The 27,127-nt window shown below is 39.8% G+C and overlaps 1 protein-coding gene across 1 annotated transcript in view; it reads left to right on the top strand.

The window, feature by feature from the left end:
• The first annotated feature begins 790 nt into the window (after positions 1-790).
• The window catches only part of LOC135933323 (retinoic acid receptor beta-like), a 117,396-nt gene continuing 91,059 nt past the window's right edge, over positions 791-27,127 (top strand). The window contains exons 1-2 of the mRNA XM_065471457.1: positions 791-1,619; positions 23,106-23,254. Of these exons, the coding sequence (XP_065327529.1) occupies positions 1,463-1,619; positions 23,106-23,254 (306 nt within the window). The 5' untranslated portion in view covers positions 791-1,462. The remainder of the gene's footprint in view (positions 1,620-23,105; positions 23,255-27,127) is intronic.

The raw sequence follows: 27,127 nt of genomic DNA, 5'->3' as shown, positions 1-27,127 counted from the left end.
ATTCATCTGCCTGGAAGATCAACAGTCAGATGAATCATGTTGTTGTCAATAGCAGATCATAGGAAACTGATGCTGTGTGAAAATGCTATACAAAGAACACTTTAAATAAGGAAGATTCTCGAAATAATAAATGTGTTCCCTCAGCATGCAAGCCTGTAGGCTTAAATGCGTTCTACTTTTGTTTGGAATGATTCATTTCTTTGAATGGCAGCTGCACTGTAGCCAAAATAAATAAGAGTATTTAGAAGAACCCTCAGTAAAGTGGTTCAAATTATTATGCTAAAGTTTCTTAATTTTTTTTTTTTGCTTTAATCTGCTATTTTCAAATTAAGTCAAAGCAACTTAAATCTGTATTCTGGGTCTTACTGAAACTCATGTTTTAGAAGGCAGCCTTTTAATTATTCAGATATTAAATGCTACCAACATTGTCAATATGTTTAGTATACCAACATATTGGTATACTATTTATTTATTTGATTAGTGATAAGAACTTTATCGTCATTTTATTATCTTTTATCTTTGAATAAAAAAACAATACTCTATTTTGTTAATAGTAAACGTTCTTGTTTTACATGAAAACCATGTTTTTCACTGACAACAATAAGCATATTCACAGTTGTGCGCATTAGTAAAAAATATAAAGGGCTTATAAACTAAACTGTGACCTGTGATTTGCAACATTTTAGAAAACTGCTGACTTTGTTGTTATAATACTGTATAATGACTAATAATAATAATAATAATAACAATAATACAATTAATAATAATAACGACAATAAAAACCCTCGTTTCAAATTTTAGGGACAGCTGCGTGGGTCTTCTTTTCCAACTGAAGAAAGTATTATTTTCCCTGCGTTTCTTCACTTCGCCTTGTTCCGCGCTGCGGAGCTGCAGTGATGTCAGCCTGCCTGGGTGATTTGAAGGTCAGCAGCCTCGGAAGGGTTCATACAGAGTTCACCGGCATATATTAAGCATTTCAATCTTTCACTCTCTGTGGCAAAACTAGTTGGAAATGAGTTGCACGGGGGGTGGATAACCCATTCGTCATCGCAGAAGAAACGTGAGCTTTTAAACGCCGTCCGTGGTTCTTTTTTATTATTATTATTACAAGAGACAAATTCTCCCGTTCGCGCGGGTTTTACCACCGCTCCCAATGCGAGACGGGGCGATTTCCAAAAAACAGGTCGGATTATTGTTATTATTATGGAGTCTTCAGAGGTTCGCGGCAGGGCGGAGAGTAGACTCGGTGCAAGAAATGAGGATTTAGAAAAAGCGGCGGAGCGTTTCGGACTGAAATAATTAGTGATTCCAGTGCGGGACGAAGGAGAAGAAGAGGAACGAAATCCGCCGTGCCAAGGAGAGGGGGAGGGAGGGGGAGAGGAGTTCGACGGAGTTGCTTGCGCTTATGTCGGCGATTTTTATCCATCACACACAAGAGTAGTTGAACGAAGAGCCTCTTATCATGTTTGACTGCATGGACATGCTGACCGTAAGTCCCGGACAGATGCTGGATTTCTACACGTCCAGCCCGTCCTCCTGCATGTTGCAGGAGAAGGCTCTGAAAGCATGCATCAGCGGACTGGCGCATAGAGAGTGGCAACACCGCCGGAGCGCACACTGTAGGTCCAACTTCTCCACATTCTGTCGTATTCATGCTGTCGTTCTTGTGCTTATTGTTTCGCTTTGAGTTGCAGAGGTGAGCTCGAAATAATCATACAGGCAGAGTCCGGCATCTGTTCACAACAAGTTCTAATGAAAGGGCCTGCAGGTGGCAAGAGTGACAGTGGTAAACACGATGGAAACTGCTGGGTTTGAGAGTTTTACGCTGCCGCATAATTAAATCTTCCAAATAAAAAGTATTAAAGATTCACAGGGAGACCATTTGTGGAGCATCTTTGGAGCAAAATCAAATGTTTTGATGATTAAAAACAAAGAAAAAGTCTTCGAGCGCCTCACGTGCTTCCCAGCAGAGCCGATCTACTGAATGAATGCTGATGGCTTCCAGCAGTTCAGTTCAGAGAGCAGCACCCTAGCTGGAGGAATGTAGACCGTAAACACGGGCGGTGTTTCCACACCTCCCTCCCCGGGCTGCACATGACAGGAGGGGGCGGCCTGGCAAACCGCGACTTACGTTCTCTGACACTAATGTAGATAAACGAGCGCGCGGACTTCATTGACTTTAGCGGCAGCTCGCTGCTGGAACACGAACTGACCAAAGCTAATGAATGATTTTGTGCTAGTTTTTATCCAGTAGACCAAGTGGACGCTTTAAGGGCACAGAGTGTTACAACTGTACTGTTGACATATCGTTTCAAAAAGAATAAATGTAAGATTTAACAGTCCACAGTCAGGACTATATCGAGAATGAGCACTGTGTCCTAATTATTATTATTATTATTATTATTATTATTATATCCCTTTTTATGAATTATGACTCGTTATTTGTGGATCTGTTTAGATTTTTGTTACAAAACTAGCCTGCATGTTACCGCACGATATTCGAAACAGCCGATATAATATCACACTCACAACTGAGCCTGTTGTCATGAGGCAGTTGTCAGTGTTTGTTTATGGCTGACGCCCTGTTGCTGCTCTCTGATTTATCTTAATTTGTTAACGACCTCGTCAGGTGTCACTGCTCAAAGGCAAAACCCAGTGAGCAGAGGGAAAAGTTTCGGCTGAAGCCTTTAACCTGCAGCCGACTCCCACAGCGCTGTGCTGCGTGTCATTTACCTCAAATTTACATCTAGTTCTTATTTTGGTAATGAATGTATTTTCTTCTAACCTGTCAGAAACCTGTTCCTGGTGGTCAGGGCTCTTTAAATGATCAGCATGCCAAAGAAAACTCGATTGTCTTTAAGAGCTATGCTTTTTCTCCTAAAATTTATATCCAGTTGACATAAATTTGTGGTTATCTACAAATTATTGCTCTAAATAAAATAACAATAATAAAAAAAACAGCGATCAGGCCGTTAAACCTGTTAAATATTTTCCCATTTAAAAATGCTTTCTATTACATTATGTGCTCAGTTAGAACTATGTAAACGTTTTAAATATGTATTTAAAATTAAATGAATGATTTTTTTTATTTACGGATATTCTGTATAGGTTTTCAATTATATGCTTTTTTATTTTTATTCATTTATTTATTTAAGACACAAGCAAAACCAGAAAGCGATGATAGCATGGTGCTGTGAAAGGTTTACTCCAGTGGGTAAAGTGTCAGCATTAAGAATGTAAATGTAAAGACATTTCATCACTTAGAATAATAATAATTTTTTTAAAAGGTAAATCTTAGTGTGTGTAGCAAGGAGCATTAGTCCCACGAGTTCTTGGATATGTCCATGTAAACTAGTCCTGTCAGCTTTGAACAAAAGGCCAGCATGGACTGGATTTTATTCAGACTTCTGCCGTGTCCACGTGTTTTTTCTTCCACTAAGTCCAAATGACTTTTTAACCATTGGTCTATATTGATGTAGTTGTTGCAGTTTTACATGATCTCTTAATTCACAGTGAGCCTACTAATTAACAGATTGCGTAAATTTACTTTGTCTCACTGGCTTGCGGGAGTATTTTCTCTGTCATCAGAGCAGAGGCCTGTTCCAGTGCATATTTATTTCTTTATTTCATATATCTACTATTTCCTATTCAGTTGTTCCCTTTTTGTTTGAAACGACTGTTTTTGGACTTGATTTACTTCAAATAGAAAAGTGAATGTTTTTTGTTTGTTATATTTTGCATTTCATAATTTTTTATGGCTCTGTGATTGAGTGAACTCACTCTTCTGTTCCTCATTGACGATGCAAAAATGTCCTTAATCTGTTATATGAACCCTCAAAATGAACTCGATACTTTAATTAATAAGTTAATTAAGTAAATTAAATTAAGAATCGATTGATGAAAATAGTGTAGCTTGTGAATATTTCAATATTTGCAGGGCATGTAAAGCTGCTGTTGGTGACTGGGTCAATGTTTCTTTTATCAATAATTCTATTCTTGATAAAAGTTTGCAGATTAATTTTTAAAGTAAGGTAGAAATAAGGAAATGACTGGGAAAGCCTCCCCTGCCCCCATTTTTTAAATATGCCATTATTTTTTGTGCAATCTCTCAATGTCAGATCTCAGTGAACTTGAAATAGCCGCAATGCTAAAAATGAGGAACTCATGAGTAACACTTTGGCCTGTGAAGCCCAGTGTGCAGGTGACAGGAGGGCTTCTGACTAACACATCCCAGTAAGGTACTGTTCAAATAAGACCTTGATTTGAAGAAGCATGTCTCGTGTTCACTGAAACATCGGTTTTATAATTTGTTTTTCCAGGAAAATGCAAACCTCCTGAGTATTAATTAGCTGCAATGACAACAAAGCAACCATTAATGCATTTCCTCATTCAGTTCAGATGTTAATTAAGAGTGAAAGAACCTCTTACACAGATGAAATGGGCTATCGAATGGCTACACATGATGTCAATAATCTGGAAACAAGCAGCTGAAATGTTATCATGAAAAGACAAAGCCAAAGAGACAGCCTGGTATGGATTGTAGATCTGACACATGCTATGAAATAATGAGTCTTTTGTCTTTAAGCCTTAGCATCTCTGATATGGACATGAAAGGCCACGACTTGCACACCAAACTAATTTAATGACTGTGTGAAATAACAGGTGAACGGGGGGAAATTAAACGCTGTGTACAACAGTGAAATGGTTAGGGTGGCATTAAGGCTGCCCTGGGCTGTGCTGACACTGTGTGTTGATGAAAATACCTGCCTTTAAATAAATATCATATATTAGCGAGCTCATAAATCATCATAGCTGCTGATACATGCAACTTTTCATATTTCATATTATAAAGAATGACTCATTTTAACACTTTCTATAGCTGATGTTATAGTGGTAATTAAAAAATACTAGATGTTATTACTTTTTAAAAAAAGTTTATGATGCTGAAAATTTGATTTGTTTCACAGAAAAATGTTTTAAATAGCCTGCCCTGAGCTTCATGTCATTTTTAAATGCATAAAATGGACAGTTTTGTTTAAAACTGCAATAAAAAAAATAAAGAAATAGGATAAAACAACAGAGTGAACAACGGGAAACCTCAGTACAAACCAGTAGATAATAATTTTATCGACTATGTTAAAAAATATGAGGAATTTTTTGTTGTGTCTTTTGCAGTCTTATTAGAGTTTTAGAGGAGTTTTCCCTGATTTGTCATTAATTACTTGACTATACATTAGAATTTCTCCTTCTGAAAGTATATTTGCAGAAGTGGAAAATATACATGTTTTAGGCTACTACAAAACACACTATATGTGGACCTCTCCCATCCCAAAAATGGACTCGTCTCACTGTTGAGGTCTGGGAAATGCTTCCACTCCCTTAAGGCCAAAACAGAGAGAATGAGGAGGAGCTTCTTCCCTCAGGCTATTCGGGTCCTGACCCAGGGATACTCTGAACTGTCATGCATCATGTCACTACACACACACTGTTTATTTGCACACTTTTTATAATTTCTTTCTGAAATGTTTTATTTGCACATTCTACTTTTTATCTTATAATTTACCTTAATTCTTAGTTTAGTCTTTAATTCTTAGGTTAAATTCCTAATTTATTCTTTAAATCTGTTAGACCTTTTTTTTTTACTGTAAACTTTTAAAATGTAAATTTTGTAAATTTCTTTACTGTAGTTTAATGGTGGACATTGTACAGCAATAACATTTCACTACATGTTGTACTGTGTACGATAGAATTTGAATTTGAATATATAAATCTGAAAAATACATTAAAATACATTACTGAAAATATACTGAAAATTTTTCAGTCTGCTGTGACACACTGTCACAGACCTTCTTATTAGGGTCCCAGTGACTTTTCCCAGTGATATTTTCTTAATTTTTCGAGGTTGTGTGTTTATGTGATTTTTCATGATTTTTGATTTCCAAAAAAATAAACATGTAAAATAATCATACAGTTTTGTGAAGCTGATGGGCAAATAGTGAAATGTTTGGTTGTAAAGTAAAACAATTATTCTTTTATCAGAATGATTGCTGAATAATTACAAATCCCTGTACTAGACATATACTAATGGCAGCTCAAAACTACCCAGTGTTTGGGTAGTAATGGTATGTAGTAATGCAGACGTGAGGAGCTGGAGATTGAGCCACCAACTCTCTCTCTTTATCCCTCACACACACACACACACACACACACACACACACACACACACACACACACACACACACACACACACACACACACACACACACACACACTTCTGAGATATAGTAGGGGATATAAATCAGTTGTAGTTTGAATGAAATTAACAGCAGAACAAACGTTTTCACTCTGCATCTTTTCTGTTTTTTCATTATTTTGCATTTGGCTGGGGTCAGTGACCCTACTAGCAGCACGAGGCAATAAATGGACCCTGCAGAGGTTCCACAGGTAGTCCAACATGTCCAGGATGGCACATTAAGGCCACCTGTGTATGTGTCTTTAACTAAACAATCACAAACAGACTCTATGAGGGTGGTCTGGTGGCCCTAACTCCTGTAGTGGGCTTTGTGCTCACTGCCTGGCATCATAGCCCAATTGGAATTTGCCATAGGATACCAAAACTGGGAGGTGGGAGAAACAGACCTGTACAGGCTAGCCCAGGGGTGCCCAATCCCAGTCCTCGAGAGCTACCATCCTGCAGCTTTTAGATGCATCCTTGTTCCGTCACACCTGAATCAAATAAATGGCTTGTTATCAGGCCTTTGCCAAACTTGATGGCATGCTGAAGAGGTAATCCAATCATTTGATTCAGGTGTGACGGAACAAGGATGCATCTAAAAGCTGCAGGATGGTAGCTCTCGAGGACTGGGATTGGGCACCCCTGGGCTAGACAATGGCACCCTGACTGCCTTTAGGTATTGGGGTGAAATCCTTGGGTCTGCGGTCATACCCTATGCTTCCAAAATGGGTCCTGGAGTCTTCCTGATTCAAGACGATGCCTCATGTGGGGAGAGTATGCAGGCAGTTCCTGGAGGATGAAGGAACTGATACCACTGACCTGCCCGCACACTCACCTGACCTAAATCCAATAGAACAGCTCGGAACATTATTTTTCCGTCCATTTGATGCTGCCAGGCTACACCTCAGATTGTCCAGGAGCTCAGTAATGCCCTGGTCCAGATCTGGGAAGAGATCCCCATTATCCGTCATCTCATTAGGAGCATGCCCTGATGTTGTTGGGCAGACATACAAACATGTGGAGGCCATACAAACTACTAAGTAAGAGTTTCTGCAGAATGGACTAGTCTCTCACATCAGTTTTTGCCTTTGATTTTTGGGGTGTCTTTTGAATTCAGCACTCGAGGTTGATTTTTATTTCCATCAAAAGATGTGGCATTCTTTTGTTCCTAACACATTACTATGTAATGGTATCGATACCATGCTCATATCAGTACAGACATCCAGCATGATTTTTTCCCATTGAGATCTGATGTTTTCAGCACACACACACACATATGTGTGTGTAAAATATGTAATATATTGCCTCATGCTACCAGTACTGACATCCATCCATCCTCTTACACTTAACGTTGTCAGGGTTGCAGGAGGGCTGGAGCCTATCCCAGCTATCATAGGGCGAGAGGCAGGGTACACCCTGGATAGGTCAACCAGTAGTGACACTGACCCCTTAAATTAGCTTAAATGCTTTGAGTATTTTAAGCTCTTCTTGCTCTCTCTGGCACACATTGGAAGGCCATGCAAAGCTGCTTCTAATGTGGTGCACACTGTGTGAAAACCTGAACAAAAAAACACTTCCATACAGAGGAGTGTCAGTATTTAGAGTGAGCTTTCTTTCCACAGCCACTCAGGTTATGCCTACGTCTCCACATCAAAATCACCACAGCTTAACACAAACCAAATACAGAAACATCTCTTGTAATTTGTCAGGTTTAATTAAATCCTGTGATTTATGATAGTACCACCCAATTGATTTTTACTTAGGATATACATTTTTAGCGCACCTTCCCTTCTGCAGCATAAAAGCAGCTTTGTCCTCCAAAGCCTCATTGCTGTTTGTAGCGACAGGCTTTGCTTCATATTCTTTGCCATGTGTCCATTTTGTGGCCCGTGTGGACAGAGTTTCACAGGCTACTTGTTTTCCATCCTAAAAAATTGGATATAAGGATGCAGAGGGCACAGAACAAATCTCCAGATTCACTTTTATTTATAATTAACTACAAGTAACATATCTTCCCTCACTCTGCTCATTTATAGCTGAACTAGCATTAGCGTCGCTGTTTCAAAAACATTCTGGCCCCAGATAAATGAATCAGAAAATTCCTGTTAGATCAGTCAACTAAAAACCTTTGTGTGTGGAATTGACATGCTCTCCCTGTAAATAGGTTTCCGTCCACAGTCCAAAGATAATCATGGTTAGGTGTGGTCATTCTAAACTGGCTGTAGTGTGCTGTGAAAATGAAAACACTGAAGAAAAAAATGGTTTCCTAAAAAAAGAAAATGTAGCATGAAGTGTGAAATATTTCATAAAATAAAGTATGTACAAAGTTTCTTTGAATGGCAGAGATGTAGCACAGAGCCATGGGTCAGCGTCTGAGTGTCTAAATGAGTCTCACATTGAAGCCATTTATAATTCTTAACTTGTTTGATCTGCTGCTCACAACAAACAAACACAAGCAGAATTTGTAGACTTTTAACTGTATTTTCTAAGTTTTACAGCTTTTCCTACTGATAAAAACCTCCCTTATGGCCATTCATTAAACAATAAATAAATGACAGAAAAGTTTCTTTTTTCACCTTCTACTATAGAAATTTTAGTTTTTTCTTTTCAGTTTTTCTTTCTTTGTCACAGCAGCTTTTTCTTCATCATGTAGAAAAATAGTTTAATATATTAATATTGATATTATATAATTATATATTATGTATAAATGTATGTAAATATCCTTTACACTGACACAAAGGGGAGTGTCACTGCTCCGGCCCACTAATATCAAAGTGGGCTGCATGTGGCCCGCCGTGTAAAATGAGTTTGACAACCCTGCCTTAAACTGTGGCAGCGTCAGCTTCAGTGGAGCTATTGTGTTATCAGTCTTTTTGTTGAAAAACTGAGGGCTGCTGGGTTTAATGTTGTCAAACTTATTATTCACATGCTGTTGTGGTGCAGATCTATTTTTAGTCACGAATGTGGGTTAAACGCTCCCGCTTACACGGTGACGACGGCGCACTATGGCACTGTGCGATAAACAAAGCGTTGAAGCAAAAAAATGTGAAGATTTTTTATAATTCTTTTTCAAATTACTTGGTGAATCGTTGCAGCCCTATTCTGAATTATTTGAATTTTTTTAAGGGGGAGGTATATGGTGTCACTTCTCCATTCCAAGGGAGAAGTACTTCTCAGTCAGCATGTTCTCTTACTGGCTGGTTGTAAAAGGCAGTGTGTGTTCATATTAGCTTTCTCTGGTGTCACTAGCCACAGTTCTCATAGATAGCCAATCACAGTCCCTCCCCTTATTCATCTCGCAGACTCCAGCAGGGAGCCTGTGCTTTTTTACCCAACCAGCAGGTTCAGCCAGAGGGTAAGGGTTGAGGAGTCGCTCATTTTTCTCTCCCTGTTCGTAAGCCACACTAGCTATGCCCACTTGTCTGTCAATGGCCTTTATTTCTCTGAGCTTTCTGTGTATGTTAACATGCAGAGAAGCCGACTCAAAGTTTAATCATGCAGAAAATGGAAAAAGGCTCCCCCGCAACTGATGCCTATGTAGCTAACTGATGACCACACCTCCACACATACATGTAATGAGGGGTGTAATGCATCTATGTTTATACGTCCCATCTGTCTGCAGGTGGTCACACTGCCTCTTAGAAGCAGCCATGAGTTTCAAATAGGTAGCAGGGCTAAATTGTTGTGGCTGCCTCTCCTCAGTGTGTAATCGCCCAGCCATCACAAATGCACCAAAGTGTTTTTCCTCTAGATGTATGTTGAAGTGTGCTGTACCGCCTGGTGAAGGCTAAGGCACATTAATTCTGTGCTTCAGTAGTCCTCACCTGATGCGAACACCTTGTTTCAGTTATTAAGTGTTTGATACAGAATATTACACTGTGGTTATTATATGGCGAACTGTTCTTGTGTAGAATGAGCTGCTGTTTCCATATTTTAAGTCACAACAACAGACTGAACTATGTATAAGTAAAAAATTATATTTCAATACAATGTGCTGAAAAAGTAAAATGACTTATACATTTATTACTTGATGTATGTATAATATAATCTATCTATCTATCTATCTATCTATCTATCTATCTATCTATCTATTAGGGGTGGGCGGTATAAACGGTATACGGTAGAAACGATATGAATTTGGCCAACGGTCGAGATTTTGACTATACCGCTCTACCACGATAGCGCATGTTGATGGTGCCATCGAGCTGCGCCTGTTTTGGTCGAAAGCATTGTAGCGGCTGCAAGCAATATCATCTGCAAATTGTGCTGGGCGACAGTAATAGCGAAGAGACGAAGCACGTTTTGGAATATGAGGGAAGCCAAAAACTGCGCTTCCTCCACTTCCGTACCATTGATTCAGTAAAGTTGAATTCTCTTGCAGCTGCTCTATTCCCATGTTGTTGCAGTATATTAATGACTAACCTCGTATTGTGGATGGATTATCTCAGTTGTTCTCCTGACTGAAGTTTGGTCCGTTTACAGCATCCTGCCATGCGATTGCATTTGTCCCTGACCATCAGGAACCCTCACGTTAACATTTGTCGAGTGGAAAAAAGTTAGCGTTCATCCTGCAGCTTCACTGTGTTTATGTTATGCTAACATAGCTGTGTCGCTAGCGATCACGTAGCACATCATTATATACCAGCTAGCCCAACTTCAGTAACCCTACAAACGTCACTGCTGTTTAGTTTTCTGTCTTCATTTATGTTGGAAGTGATAGCAGAGCTGTATGTTTGAATTTTTCAGAAATCTCTCAGTCAGAACATGCTATATGATGCTTAGGTGGAAGCTAGCGAGCTAACTTCCTGCTAACTTCTAACTCTGTTAAATGTAATAAATTCTGTTTTCATGGATGCCTGGATGTTAAACTTAATTGTTACACCTGGTAAAGCAGCAACGCTGATCATTTTATTAAAGATGAAAGAATTTACACAGTTTTTAACTCTCAGTGATGTCGCAGTGTTCGTTTGACTTTGGGACCTGAGGCGGACGGAGTCAGTGTTGCCAACTCCTCAGTAAGAAAAATCGCTATTGGCTGTCTTAAAAGTCGCTAGAAGTCGCTAAATGACATCATCGCCTAATTTGCATAATTGGTCATGTTAATGTAATTGTAGCCTATGTTGTAAGAGAGAAAAATAACATTGTGGAAGAGACAAAGTGAGTAAAAAACGTCCTAAATGCATTTAGAATTTATTTAGAACTACAAATTAAATTTCTTTTAGCAATTATTGTTTTTTAATGTCCAACCCTACTCCTTTATCCGGGCCTGGACCGGCAAAAGTGACCCAAAATAGGCACTCTGGTGGAGTTACTTTGTGTGTGTGTGTTTATAAGTAGTTTTAAACCTTGTGATCCACAAAACAGCATAACAGTAAAAGAAGAACTGACTGCATTATAGTCAGTGCAGAAGAAGTGGCTTCGCTCATGCGCGATTCATTTCCAGTTTGAACGCATAGGTGTGAACATCTCCTGCCCTGATAGCAACTGGGGTAGGGCTATCCTCCGCCCGTGAGCGCTTTGGCATGGGCGAGGTGCCCACGGCAGCACCCGCTGCTTGTTGAGAAGAGCGATATTCGCTTTCACATCAAAAAGTCGTCATAAATAAGTCTTCAATAACACTAGAAAAAGTCGCCAGATTTGTCGCTCGTCGCTTTTTAGAAAAAAAGTCGCTAAATATAGCGACAAAGTCGCTAAGTTGGCAACACTGGACAGAGTTTTGGACCCAGATTACTCAGTGAGGCTCCTGACTACGGTACCTGTAATGCTCCAACAATCCATCAAGCGGTGGATTCGTAGCTTACCAAAGTCATACTAAAACATTTTTGACAGATTTTGAGCGCCGTGTACCACATAAAATCAGTTCGAGGTCAGTAAGCAGAACCAGAATTCATACATAAGTCGCACCGGATTTTAAGGCGCACTGTCGATTTTTGAGAAAATTAAAGGATTTTAAGTGCGCCTTATAGTGCGGAAATACAGTATACAGAAGAAAAGAATATATATATATCTATATATGTATATATAGATATATATATATATAGATAGATAGATAGATAGATATAGATATATATATCGTTACCGCACATGCTTCAAATTATACTGCGATATAGATTTTAGGCCATATCGCCCAGCCCTGCTTACTCTCTCTCTCTCTCTCTCTCTCTCTCTCTCCATATATGTCTGTACGTATATATGTATATATATGTATATATATATATATATATATATATATATATATATATATATATATATGTATATATCTGTATGTATATGTGGAGATATTTGAATTTGAATCTGAATTTCAGAAGTGAGACCAGTGAGACCACACCTCATTCACGCCCCCTCTGACCCTCAGTCTATATATGCCCCCTTCACTAATACCTGCTGTTCTCATTTTCATGTGAACACGCTGCGATGTCAAACAACTCTAAGAGTGTTCTAAGAGCATTGCCCGCCCGGGGAACCTTCCAGCAGCCATTCTCGCCCCTCTGCAATCCGGTCTGCTATATCCATTCCTCAGAATTCCTCTCTCTGCTCCATTCAGCAATACAGCAACTCCGGTCGCTCACCATCCCCGCGAAATTACAACCTCGGAACTTCGATTAGAGGAAGATCAATAACCAACAAAAGTTCAAGGCACACCTCTAGTCCTGATCACTCTGAGATACATCTCCAGCCCTGCAGAGCTTCCCGAAAATCCGACCCATCACAGTGCCTAACTCCTAGGACACACCGTCATTCCCACATCCTGGTGAGGTCTCCCAAAGACAACTTCCCATCAAAGATTTCAGACTGGACCGTAGCCCATCTTCAACGAGTTTTAAAAGAAAGGCATTCGCTTTTACCAGTCTGACAACAAGGCAAAGCTATTCCATTCCTTTTACCTTCTCAGCGCTCCCTCATCCATACAACAAATGAAGATAATCCTCTTTTCCCGGCATAAACAAAGCCAACGCCTCTAACAGCGAAGCTTCCCCTCACCTTGCAGTCTCGACCACCAGCCACCACATCGTGTGTTCCCGGAGGCAAAATTCCACCTCCCTCCTCAGCTGCTCCTCCTACCCCACATGGCACGGGGTTGCCAGCTCTGCGGTCTTCCATCCTTTCTTCGCAATTCGCCTCAGCAAATCTTCATGGAACCGGGTTGCCACTTCTTCAGCCAACTATCATTCTTCACTAAATTCTACACCAAACTTTCCTGGCACCGGGTTGCCAGTTTCTCTGCCATCCATTTCTTCTTTGCTAAACTTAGCAGCAAACCGTCCTGGCACCAGGTTGCCAGTTTCTCAGCCACCCATTCCTTCTTTGCTAAACTTAGCATCAAATCATCCAGGCATTGGGTTGCCGGTTGAGTGAACATTGGCGCGACTTGCTGCCGCTACTCACCGGTATCCTCTGATTATTTTTGTTTACTTCTTTTATTCTCCACCAATTTTAATCCTCTGTCCTATATTGACACTATTAGTGACCTGGCGAAATTCCCAAGCACCGGAGTATCTGGGTTTAGCTCTCCTTGACCGTCTGTTTTGGCTACTGTCTCCCACGGACTTGTTCACCTGGCTGTTTGGCTTACCAATATCTCCGTCTGCGATGTGGACTGGCAGGATCTGCATACTCTTCATGTGGGTTTGGATTATCCTGTCGTTGGTCTACCGTCCTGGTGCTTGACTTTACCACTATACAACTGCCGAGCTTCTCCGACTCTGTTTCCATCTGGCTGCTTGGCCGCCGGTACTGCTTCATCTCCACCCGGATATCGCATTCCTCCCTCGCTGCAAGTATATCCATCGGGGCTCTCCCCGAAACCTTCATCATGACAACTCTAAACCAATACAATCCTTCTGCTCCACCTCTCGTCATTCCCCATGTAACTTCGACAGGACTGCTGACCACAGTGTTTTAGCCAGCCTGCCCAGGGCGGCTTACACTTTTGTTCAGTCTGACACCACCGATGTCAATTTCGTCCGGGATCTCATCACTGACCGTAAGTTTGACTTCTTCTGTTTGACTGAGACATGACAACAGCCCGATGACTTTTCCCGGCTCAATGACTCCTCTCCCCCGGGGGTTGTTTACACCTGCCAACCCCGTGAGTCCAGCGGTGGTGGAGGTCTCGTGGTAATCTATACTGATAGGCCAAAAAAAGGAGGCGGTGTAGCTATTTATGTCAAATCAAGATTTAATGCCTCGATTGTTCTGTCCCAATCGATATGTAAACAAATGGAGTTTTTGGCTTTGAATGTAGATATTGCTAATACTCTTTCGATAACCATTGTTGGGTGTTACAGGCCCCCATCTGCTTCAAAAGAGGCATTATCTTCACTAAAGCACCTTTTGGCTAAATTAAATTACACTGAACTACTAATGGCTGGAGATTTGAATTGGGACTGGCTAAATGCAACTTCTGGTGAATTTAAAGAATTTTGCGATTCAATTAATCTTACCCAGCTAGTCTATCTTCCTACCAGGCCAAATCTTAAATGCCCTGAAAAGTCCACATTAATTGATTTGGTTTTAACAAATGTACCTCATAAATTCTCTTCGCTTGGTGTCTTCTGTAATGACCTAAGTGATCACTGTGTTGTTGCTGTTTGTAGAAATGCTAAAATCCCAAAATGTAAGCTGCGCATAGTGTGTAAAAGGAATCTTAAACAATTCAATGAACAGGCTTTTCATCATGATTTGTCAGTAGTTAATTGGGAAAAAATCGGATTATTACCAGATGTAGAGTTAGCCTGGACATATTTTAAGGAAAGCTTTATGGAAATTGTTAATAAACATGCCCCCTTACGGAAAGTTAGAATTAAAGGCCGAGAAAATCCCTGGTTTTCGCAGACACTCGCAGATAACATACACAAGCGTAATAGAGCATGGGACAAGGCGAGGCAAACAGATACTACCACTGATTGGTCTGCTTTCAAACAGCTTAGAAATAAATGCACTTCTCTTATTAAAAAGGCCAAATCCGAATACTTTTTGTCTGCCACCACTGAGAATCTCAACGATCCACAGAAATTTTGGAAAGTAATCAAGTCCCTTTCTGTCAATAAAATGACTCAAACCTTTCCTAAATTTGTTGTAAAAGATTCAGTCTCAATTAATGATAAAACTGAAATTTTGAATTGCTTTAATGAACACTTTTTATCAGTGGGTTCCTTGTTTGATTCTGCAGAAACTTTTTTAACAAATTCTTGCCCAGAATTCTCTATGTTTTCTGGAGACCGTTTTAACTTTGTACCTTTTAGTGTTTATGAAGTGCATAAAGCTTTAAAGGCTTTGGATCACAGAAAACCTCCTGGTCCAGACTTGATGGAACCTTATTTTTTGAAGCTGGCAGCGGATTATATTGCAGAACCACTTTCAATTCTATTTAATTTTTCAATTAAAACCAAAGAAATTCCATCGGTTTGGAAATCAGCTTTTGTCTTGCCTTTGTTGAAAGGAGGTGATCCATCGGTGTTGACTAATTATAGGCCAATATCAAATTTGTGTGTTTTATCCAAAATCATGGAATCGCTAGTTTGTGACCAGTTGAAGGAGTTTTTGTACTCTAATGATATTGTCTCTAAATTTCAGTCAGGCTTCAGGAAAAAACACAGTACTAACACTGCCACTATGAAAGTGATAAATGATATTATTATGGCACTTGATAAGAAATTGTACTGTGCGTCACTCTTTATTGACCTCTCAAAAGCTTTTGACACTGTTGATCATGCTGTCCTAAAAAACAGACTGCTCAGCCTTGGACTGTCAGAACATGCAATAGCGTGGTTCTCAAATTATTTGAATAATAGAACCCAGTGCATTAAACTTGAAGGTCTTTGTTCTAAATTTGTTGCTGTCCACAAGGGGGTGCCACAGGGCTCAGTTTTGGGTCCCCTTCTGTTTCTTTTATATATCAATGACTTGGGTCAAAATGTCTCAGACACAAATTTGCATTTTTATGCTGACGATACAGTTATTTACTGTTATGGATCATCTCTTACTCAGGCCATTGAAACCTTACAGAAAGCCTTTGTTGCTTTCCAGCATTCACTTATCCAGCTAAAATTAGTTCTCAATGCTGACAAGACTAAGCTAATGTTGTTTTCTAAGTCAAAGAAGGTCCCAGAGCCTATTCCAGTGGTGTCCACCCTTGAAGGAAATGTCATAGAGATAGTTCATGAATATAAATACCTTGGTGTCTGGATAGATGACTCCTTTACCTTTAAACCACATATAGAGAGACTTGTAAAGAAACTGAGGCTGAAACTTCGTTTTTTTTTCCGTAATAAACAGTGTTTTTCTTTTGCAGTAAAAAAACGTCTTGTCACTGCAACCTTTTTATCTGTGTTAGATTATGGTGACATTCTGTATATGAACGCTTCTTCTTCATGCCTTCTAATGTTGGATACGATGTATCATGCTTCCTTGAGGTTTATCACCAATTGTAGATATTTGACCCATCATTGTGACTTGTACTTAAGAGTAAATTGGCCTTCTTTGGCCATTAGAAGACAGGGGCATTGGTACACTTTTATTTACAAAGCTATTCTTGGATTGTTGCCTCCTTATATTTGTACTTTGGTCACAAGGACAAATAGTGGTTCTTACTCCTTGCGTTCAAATGATCAGCTGCTGCTGTCTGTTCCCCTTGTCCGCACAGAGTTGGGTAAGAAAGCCTTTGTCCACTCTGCGCCTTTTTCATGGAACCTGTTACAGAAAGACTGGAAACTGACTGAATTGTTGTCTTTAAATGTTTTTAAAACTAAACTCAAAGGCCTACAGACTGCCTCAATAATGTGTAATTGTTTTGTGTAATTTTTAATCTTGTTTGTTTGTATGTATTTGTTTGGAAATGTGCTGCCTCTTGGCCAGGACTCCCTTGAAAAAGAGGTTTTTAATCTCAATGGGACATTCCTGGTTAAATAAAGGTTAAATAAAAAAAAAAATAATCTATCGCAAAAATTGGAAAGTCTCGCCGCTGTCTTTGCCTCTTTTCAGTTCTTTTGAATCCGTTACCTGTCAACTCCCAGGCCCTGCTCCAACTATCGCCCTCTTAAGTCTAATTCTGTTTTTATAAGTGACTTCGCTGATCTTCAGATTCACCTGGCTACTGTTTCCCCCAACATAATACTCCTGGGTGACTTTAACATTCATATGGACAACAGTGATCCTCCTCTTACCAATAACTTTTTATGGTGTCTTGATAGTTTTGGTTTTAAACAGTATATAAACTTTCCTACTCATACTAAGGACCATACCTTGGACCTAGTTTGCTGCTCTGGACTTACTCCTTCCAACTGCAAAGCTGATGAACTACCAATTTCTGACCATTTGCTTCTCTCTTTCAATATCAAAATGACATTTTCTATAACCAAAAATCCTTGCTCCATCTCTTTCCAGAATATTAAGAAAATTAACCCTGATACTCTGTCTACTGCCTTCTCTGGTTGTTTGCATTTTAATAACCTGCTCACCCTAGAGGATTTGGCTTCCTATTATAACCACAGTCTCAATAATATTTTAAACCCTGTTGCCCCACTAAAAACCAGGTCTGTATCATTTTCCCACTCAGCACCCTGGTCTACATCTAAAGGCATCTGAAAGCAAAAGGTCGACAGCTTGAACGTCTCTATAAGAAAACTGGTCTCTCTGTCCACAAGGAAATGTTTAATAATCATGTTTTGCATTATAAGGAGTGTATCAGTCAAACTAAATCTGCATACTACTCGACCATTATTTGTTCGAACGAAGATTCCCCTAAGATACTGTTTTCACTGTTTAACTCTTCTTTTAGAGCACCAGATCCTCTCCCTGCTCACCTTTACTCATCTTCCTTTTGCGATTCTCTAATGTTATTTTTCTCTGAGAAAATCCACAAAATACACCAAGTCCTGGCCTCTGAAGTTGTCTGTAGTTCTCCCTCTGTAATTCCTCTCCCATTGCACTGTTTTTCTGCTTTCCAACTTCCCTCTGTCACTGATATTTCAGATCTCATCTGTAAGTCAAAATCTTCTACCTGTCAGCTAGACCCCATTCCTACAGTTTGGGTCAAAGCCTGTCTACGCTCTCTGCTTCCCCTCATATCTGCTATCATCTACTCCTCACTTACCACTGGAACTGTTCCTGCTCCCTTCAAAGTTGCGGTAATCACCCCAATACTGAAAAAACAGGCTTAGATCCCAATAATTTTAATAATTTCCATCCTATCTCCAATTTACCATTTCTATCAAAAATTCTTGAAAAGATAGTCGCCACACAACTCCACTCATACTTAACTAATAATAATCTGTATGAACAGTTCCAGTCTGGTTCAATAACATCACTCAGTCTGCATATTTCCAACTTCGTAACATTAATCGTCTCCATCCTTTTCTCTCCCCACATGCCACTGCCATTCTTGTTCATAGCCTGGTCACTTCCTGGATTGATTACTGCAACTCTCTTCTTTTCGGTCTTAGTCAAAAATCTATCCATAGCTTCAACGTGTCCAGAACTCTGCTGCTCGTATTATCACCAGGACCCCTTCTATGCACCACATCACCCCTGCTCTGCAGCAGCTTCACTGGCTTCCGGTTAAATACCGCATCAATTTCAAGATACTTTTGTACACTTTCAAGGCTATCCATCATCTCTCCCCTTCATACCTCTCTGACCTGGTTCAGATCACCATTGCTTCTCGGTGTCTCAGATCCACCTCCTCTCTTTCTCTTTCCCTCCCTTCCCCCCCGGCTAGCCACCATGGGGCACAGGGCTTTCTGTTGCTCTGCCTCCCATCTTTGGAACTCCCTTCCTCCTGAGATAAGAAACATCACCTCCTTCCCTCTTTTTAAGACTCAAAACTCACCTATTCACAATAGCCTATTCCACGTAAACTTTTCCATCCTGCTACTTTAATTTATTTTTTTTATTTGCTCAACGTTTTATCCCTTTTTTTTTGTAAATTGTTACGTTTGTTGTTGTGATCGCTTGTGTACAGTGTCCTCGAGTGTTTTGAAAGGCGCTTTCTTAAATAAAATGTATTATTATTATTATTATTAATCACTGCAGCCAGTGTTGGGGAGTAACGGAATACATGTACCGCCGTTACGTATTTAAAATACAAAATATGAGTAACTGTATTCCGTTACAGTTACCGTTTAAAAAGGTGGTATTTAGAATACAGTTACTTTGTTGAAATAAATGGATTACACGGCGGTATTTTCCTGTTTCATATTGTCGCGGGTCAGGACTGTTTGGGTTTTGTTTGACAGCTACGTTCTGTTGTTCCAGGCTGCAGCGTTATGGTTGCCATGGTTACAGGGCGACGCACTCTCTCTGCGACTGTGTGTTTCCTGGGTGAGAGAGCGCCTTTTTGTTGTTGTTGTTGTGCTAAGCTATGCCGAGCAGTTTGGTTAGCGGCGGTGTGTTTCTGTTGGAAAATAAACGGCTGTGCTCCCTGGCAACTCGGGGAAGCAAGACCAAACGACACATCTGTCTCCTCCTTGTCTGAGCTCGCCACAGTATGTTTGGCTATACCCTCTATTTTTGGTAATTCCACGCTTTAAGAGGCCCTAGTGCCCGTGTCTCAATCTCGCGTCTCATAATGACGTGAAGAAATATTTTTAAAAATGATTTAATATGAAGGCAATAAGAGAGTGTTACAGGCATAGCGCTAAAGAATGTAGCCTCATGGGCAGTGTAGTCCGTGCTGCAGGGAGAATGGACTACCATACCCGTGATGTTTCTGTAAGCAAGGGAGGGAGAAAAAGGAGAAAAGTATGAGTTGTCATCGAGCAGAAACAGGAGCTGGAAGCATGTAAATACAATAATAATCACTGCAGCCAAAAGCCCAGCTGTAAGTACGCTATTAAGACTCGACTGTACACCGTGTTCGTGTTTTCCTCCGAAACAATAAGTTCCGTTGGAGCAGCCTTTCAACGCCTCTCTCCGTCTCTCGCTAGCAAAGTTGACCCAGACAACAAAGTAAAGCTATTTTTTGGCTACGAGCCCGACACGAACCCGACGTATTAGTCAGAGGTCCTTTTACTACGGTTCGGAGCCGCGGACCTTCAGTAATAGTAATAAATCACACAGCAATAGTACATTCATGTAGCTGTAAAAAGCATGATAATATATTAAGTAACTAGCTGAGCTCATTCTTCTACCACTCAACCAGCCCACTCCACCCAGGTCGATCAACAGCCACGACGGTCCCATCATCATGTGCGACCCCATCTCGGGCAAAGGAGCTCACTGCGCTTGAGTTTGCTTTCGCGTTTTCACTATACAGAGGTGTTCTCTGCACCTCTTTTCCCTCCCAAAGACAAGAGCTCGATACGTACTTGACTATAATACTTGATCTCACCCTACGATTCGGCGGCACAGGCTTTTACTAGTACCACATCCAAGTTTGCTTCTCATGTAGCAGCTTGCTCACAACAGTTTGATCAGGACACATTCTGGGGCAGTCTCAACCAGGAACTCAGGCCGCATCTTTGCTGCCCATTTTTCTCTCTCCTGCAAGATATGCGGTGCTCCTGTATCATCCTGTATCGTTCGAGCCCAAAATAATTCACAGCCCATAAGCCGCACATCCACTCTTAACCGCTTGGCCCCAACATGTACACCAGAAATTTCAGAACCCACAGAATCCATTCCTAGCATGCCTTTGCCACAAGGTTCAGATAGGAAGGGCAGACCCATCATGCATCCAGGAGGCCGCACCATTTGCAATAATTTCAACGATTCTGGTTGCCTCAGGTGTTAGTGCCGCTATCTCCACTCCTGCTCCTTTTACGACAGCGGCAATTCCCGCCCACCATGCCCCCGCAACCCCCCAAGCAATGACTGCCTTTACCCGTTTCGACACCCATTCAGAATCCAAGATCAAAAGAAGCCTTAAAAAAATCACCCTAACCAGGAGTTGGAGTTGTTTTAGCCAGTTGTTGTTGACAGTGTGAGGTAAGATTTGGATTGTGCTGAACAAACAATTTATTCTGTCTGATATTCTCATATCATGTAAGTACAAGTATCTAGAGATTTGGACAAAATAGTCCACCTGAAAATCAGCAGAAAAATTGTTCAGCGTAGTATGACTAGTTATAATTTGTATAGACATGCTGCCACACAGTAGAATGATGTATGTAAGACAACTGCATTAATGCATTATTCCAAGTATCTATGTGTATTATCTGTGGTTTGGTTATATGAGCGAATTTTGCAAAAAATTGAGATAGAAAGTTCCAAATTCTTCCTTAAATAATTTCCAACCCAGGCTGGTCTTTAACTCATACTGTAAATATATAAGAGCATGCACAAGTGCCTGTTTTCTTGATCCTCCTTTATCAAGTGGCTTTGTGTGTCAGACCACTGGCTCATCTCCAGCAGATTGTCTCAACGAACATCTGCTTTATGTGCAAATGTTTTAACCTGCTCTCTGCCAGCTTCACAGGGAAACCATCTGGAGCATTAGAAGCAATAAAATGAAAATCAATGCTTGTCTCTCTGTCCTTACCAAGTTGGAAGTGCATTGTACATTGGCACTATAAAAATGCAATTGAATTGAACAAAGTAATAGTAAATAGCAAATATAAATAGTCAAGAGTACAGCTAAATATAAATACCCCAAATTGTATAATTTGGAATAACCTTGTAATTTGTAAGTAAACGGTGAGTGTGATGGAAGATCAGATTAAATCACCAGGGAATTCCATACAGGGACAAGGGTCCAGTAATTATAAGAGCTTGTCTCTCAAGATTGGTAATTGGGTTTACCCTGATGAACTACGGAAGAATGTAATCTAATCTGCTGGATAGAATGCTTCCCATTTTCTATGTAGAAAGGTTGTGTATGTGTGTGGACAGCTGCTTGGTCTCTACAATTATCATGGTTTTGGTGCATTTTTATTGATGGTGCTAAATTCTCTCTTGTAGCATTGTTAGTGGTATTTTATCTGCATGTTACATGCACATCTCCCATAAACACTGCTGTTTAATGATTAATGCTTAACATTTATTTTATAGCCATCTCTTTTCTGTGTGTGCTCAGCTAATTTACTGGACCCTCTTTCATAATTATCTGAAAATGAAATAATATTTTGGAGTAAATTAGATGGATGTTTCCAAGAAAGGCCTATGCTGTTTGTTAATTGTAATAAGAGGAATTTGTTAACAAGTGTCTGTTTGGTGGATTCAAGTTTGACCAAAATAAAATGGGAAATTTAACTTGGATTGAACCAAAAGAACTTCCTATTTTTTCACTATTCTGGTTGTAAATCCGTGTAACCCGTTGCTCACACCAGTTTTAGTCCTGGTTTTCAGTACACAGTGAACATCGTGTATCAGTTAGTAAGTTTCTGTTCACATACGCACGTTGGTTGGAAAGATATTCACGAATATGAGCTTCAATAACTTATAAGAAATTAAGTACAAATACGAGCAGTGCCTATTTCTTATTGTAGTAGACAATGAGTTTTTTATTCTAAAACAATAGTGACTTTTACTCAGTTGTATCACAAAAATCATTTCAAACATCTTCGTTTGGTTATACTTCAACAAGGAATTTGATAAATGGTTATATTTTCTAGATCAAAGACTTGGCTGACAAGGTAATTTAAATGAAAATGAACCATCTCTGGAAATGCATTAAGCATTTTGACCAAGCAACACACACAAACTAATCATGAGAAATACTCGAAAGCAGAATGTGATGTATAAAAGTTTATATGTGGAATTTGTGGCTAATGTTTTCTCTCTGTAGGCAAAGAACCTAATTGTAGTGAGACAGTTTAGTTTCCTGTAGGTTAAAATGTAAAGTTCTTTTCTAGTTCCAAATTGTTCAATTATTTTAGTTATTTTAGTAGAACAACCTTCTTCATCTCCTTCTTTTTGTTTGCAATCCCTGCAGCCATTGAAACACAGAGCACCAGCTCTGAGGAACTTGTCCCCAGCCCACCATCCCCACCACCCCCTCCTAGGGTGTACAAGCCCTGCTTCGTCTGCCAGGACAAATCCTCTGGATACCACTATGGTGTCAGTGCCTGTGAGGGCTGCAAGGTAGGACTCTTGTACTTTGTCACACAAAGTAATGATCTTTTTTGTTTCTCTGCAATGCTGAGAACAGGGATATTTTTGCTGAAGAGGATTACACACAATTGCCTTTGTTTTTGCCTTTTGAGAACCTTGTGATGGGTTTTTTGTTTCTTAAATAATTGTTAATTTTTAAACCTTTTTTTCCATTGTGGGTGCCATGTTGCCTCGTAAGTAACAGCAAGACTGACAGACAAAGATACAGTGCTATGAAAAAAAGTATTTGCCCCCTTCCTATTTTTTTATTAAAATATTTATTTTCTTTTTTTTTTTTTTTTTTGCACATTTGTCACGTTTCAGATCATCAAACAAAGTTTCATTATAGACAAAGATAACCTGAGTAAATAAAAAATGCAATGATTTATTTTATTAAGTGAAAAAAACTATCCAGGTCTACCTGGCCCTGTGTGAAAAAGCAATGGTCCCTTAAGTGATTGTGCCACTCTTGGCAGCATGAACTGCAATCAAGCATTTGCAGTAACTGGACATTGTTTTAATTCTGCCACATTTGAGGTTTTTCAGTACAACTTGTTTAAGGTCATGTCTAGGCAACTCCAAAGCCTTTAAGAGGTGGATTCGCTGGTGTGATGTGTTCAGATCATGCTCCTGCTGTATAACCCAAGCACGTGTAAGTCTTTGAGGAGTTTCTGGTAGAGAGCAGAATTCATGGTTCCATCACGTATGGCTAGTTGTTTAGGCCCTGTCCCAAATCATCATGCTACCACCACCATGTTTGACTCTTAGTGTAATGTTCTTTTATGATATGATATGGTAGTTTTATAATTGATAGAATGGGATTCAAACTTCCAAAAAGTTACTGTTGTCTTTTCAGTCCACAGACAATTTTCCCAAACGTCTTAGAGATTATCAAGATTTTTTTTTCTTGATTCAAATGTTGGGAAAATGTGCGACAGCAATGGTTTTCACCTTGGAATTCTATCAGTATCATTTTTGCCCAGTCTCTTTCTTCTTGCTGAATCATGAACGATGACCGTGACTGCTTAACTGAGACTGAGGCCCTTGGATGTTGTTTTGGTTCTTTTGTGAGCTCCTGGAGGAGCTGTTGATTTGCTCTTTGAGCTCTTTGTTTTTAGGACAACGAGTCCTGGGAAGATTCAACACTATTCCAAATTTTCTCCATTGTCAGATAATAACTATCGCGATGGTTCACTCGAATCCCCAAATCTTCTAAATGGCTTTCCAAATGTCAGTGACTTTGTTTCTCATCTGTTCTTTAGTTTCTTTAGATCATAGCGTGATGTGTTTTGCTTTTTGTGCTTTTTGAGAGAACCACCTGACTTTGTCAGAATGTATTCCTTGATTCAACAGGTCAGGCCTGGGTGTTTCCAGATTATGTGGTTAATCAAAGTTAATTTGTGATTTAACAAATGTGTGGAAAAAACACAAAACATGTCTTAATTAAGTGGTAAGTTTACCCAATTTTGTTTTGTAATTGTAGTGTATAGATTTTTAGTTTTGTTTATGTTGGTTTTCAGAGCCTTAAACACCATGAAGTAATTTTTTTATATATCTGCAGGAATAAAAAAATGTTAAGTGAGAAAATCTGATTGTTTTCCTAATATGAGTCTACCACTCCTTTATCACACAAGTGTATTCGTGCCCCGTCTCTGTCTGCCACTGTTGAGGTGTTCTACTTTTAGAAACTCCTCCCAACATCGGCCCAGGCAGCAGTTGTCTCTCTTCTGACACTTTCATATCTGTTGCTAGGCAACTGCTCACACCTGCATGCAGATAGACACATATACAAACAATATTCAGTAGGCCTGTGTGGATTTTGGTGTGCTTCTTTAACGTTTCTAATGGATTGATGTACAGTACTGTTAGTAGGAGTAATAGAGTAACAGAGTAATATGATATAATATTTTCTGAGGAATCCACATGTATTTGTTGAAGGTGGGCTGTACTATTTCTTGTCAAGTTCTGCAGTTTTTCTTTCCATGCAGTCCAACTACGTGATGACCTCTCCCCCTCCTGTCTTTGTAACATGTCCTCATCCCAATGTGTAACATACCGACGACTGTGAGAAATCATCGCTGGGAATGATAATTCTCTGGGTCAAACTAAGTGCTGTGTAGGCTCCTATTACATCTATGTCTCATCATAAAGATCTGTCATGACCTCTGACCTTCTTGCTGTGTCCTTGATTTAAGGAAAGCTCACATTAAGTGCGGCATCACACAAGAAGTATGGAAAATAAAAAGAAACAAAAGAAAATGAAATCAGGAATGGAGCATATCCTTTTTCACAGTGTTACTAACTCTGATGTTAAAGTAGTTAAAATCATGGCCGCATGTTTTGGGGGTTTTTTGTATTCTATTTGTTACAATGAATCTTCTGTCTCAGTGACAAAAGCTTTTTTTTCCTGCAGTGCATGGGGCAAGCCCCCTCTTATAGGCTGGTGCAACCAAGCATGCAGTACAGCTGTAGGCTTCAGGCCAACAAAGAAGACGTTTTACTGCTCAGTGAATGTGCCAGTTGGAGCCACAGATACAGTCAAAAGCAGACAGTGAGAGATTCTGTGTGTAGGCCCGGTGGAGAAATGTTTGAGTAAACTTTTAAAAGTCTTCTATGAAATCTGGGAAACAGACACTATCTCTACTTTTAAGATTGGGCTTCAAACTTTCCTTTTTGATAAAGCATATAGTTAGGGCTGGACCAGGTGACCCTGAATCCTCCCTTAGCTATGCTGCAATAGACTTAGGCTGCTGGGCACTTCCCATAATCCACCGAGTATTTCTTCTTCGTACACCTTTTTCATTCACCATGTATTGTGTATACACCATTCTGAATTTATTTACTTGATATTATTAATCTCTGGCCCTCTTCCACAGTGTGTCTTTGGTCTTGTCTTCCTACCCTCACTCCAAATTGGTTGGGCCAGATGGCCACCCATCCCTGAGGCTGGTTCTCCTGGAAATTTCTTCCTGTTAAAAGGGAGTTTTTCCTTCCCATTGTCACCAAGTGCTTGCACAAAGGGAGTCTTTTGACTGTTGGGGTTTCTCTCTATTACTGTAGGGTCTTTACTTTACAATATAAAACCCGCTGAGATTGAAACCCTTGTGATTTGGTGCTATATAAATAAAGTTGAATTGTGTTGAAATTGTCACAACAGCCCTGTGTATGCTCTGCTTCTCCTTTCTCCTTCCAAAGATTACAAAGTATATTTTAGGTGAGGTTGTTTTTGTTAGAATTATTATTATTATTATTATTAGTAGTAGTAGTAGTAGTAGTAGTATTGTTATTACATTCTGTTTTTGATTTTTCTCCTGCTAAATTTCTTACAGTTAAAGTCTAAATTGTGGACATTTCCTTTTTAACCCTTTGTGAAACACTAAAGGTAACAACAGAGTATTAATCCATTTTAGTGTGAATAGCTGGTCCAGGTTACTCTAGCCCATTAAAATGAACAGACCCTGGGGCCTATTGACCAGGCCCCTAACTTTAACCCAGTTATTACCAGGTGCCCCGACCTAGGGGGGAGCTACCGAAACAGGTGTGGGTGATAGATACTGGGCTTGCAAGGCTACTCAGGTTCCCGGCTTTTATTAGAGCAGGCTGGGTAGACACCTGGGAGAGAGAGATCATTAGAACTGGGCGAGTCCCCTCACCAATCCATTGGCTCTATTAACTCTGCATTACCTGCTGGGTAATACTCATAGGGTCAGATTAGGGTTGGTTCAAAAAAAGAGCCGATCCAGACTTCCTGCATTGGGGTGCTTGTCCCACCAGATCAGACACTACATTTATCAATGTTGTCTGTGATCTTCCTCTTTTCCTCTTACCTGGCAGCTCCATATTCAACATCATTTTCTAACACAT

This window comes from Pelmatolapia mariae, linkage group LG22 (assembly GCF_036321145.2).
Source record: "Pelmatolapia mariae isolate MD_Pm_ZW linkage group LG22, Pm_UMD_F_2, whole genome shotgun sequence".
Classification (NCBI taxonomy): Eukaryota; Metazoa; Chordata; class Actinopteri; order Cichliformes; family Cichlidae; genus Pelmatolapia; species Pelmatolapia mariae.
This window is presented reverse-complemented; position numbering and strand designations above follow the sequence as displayed.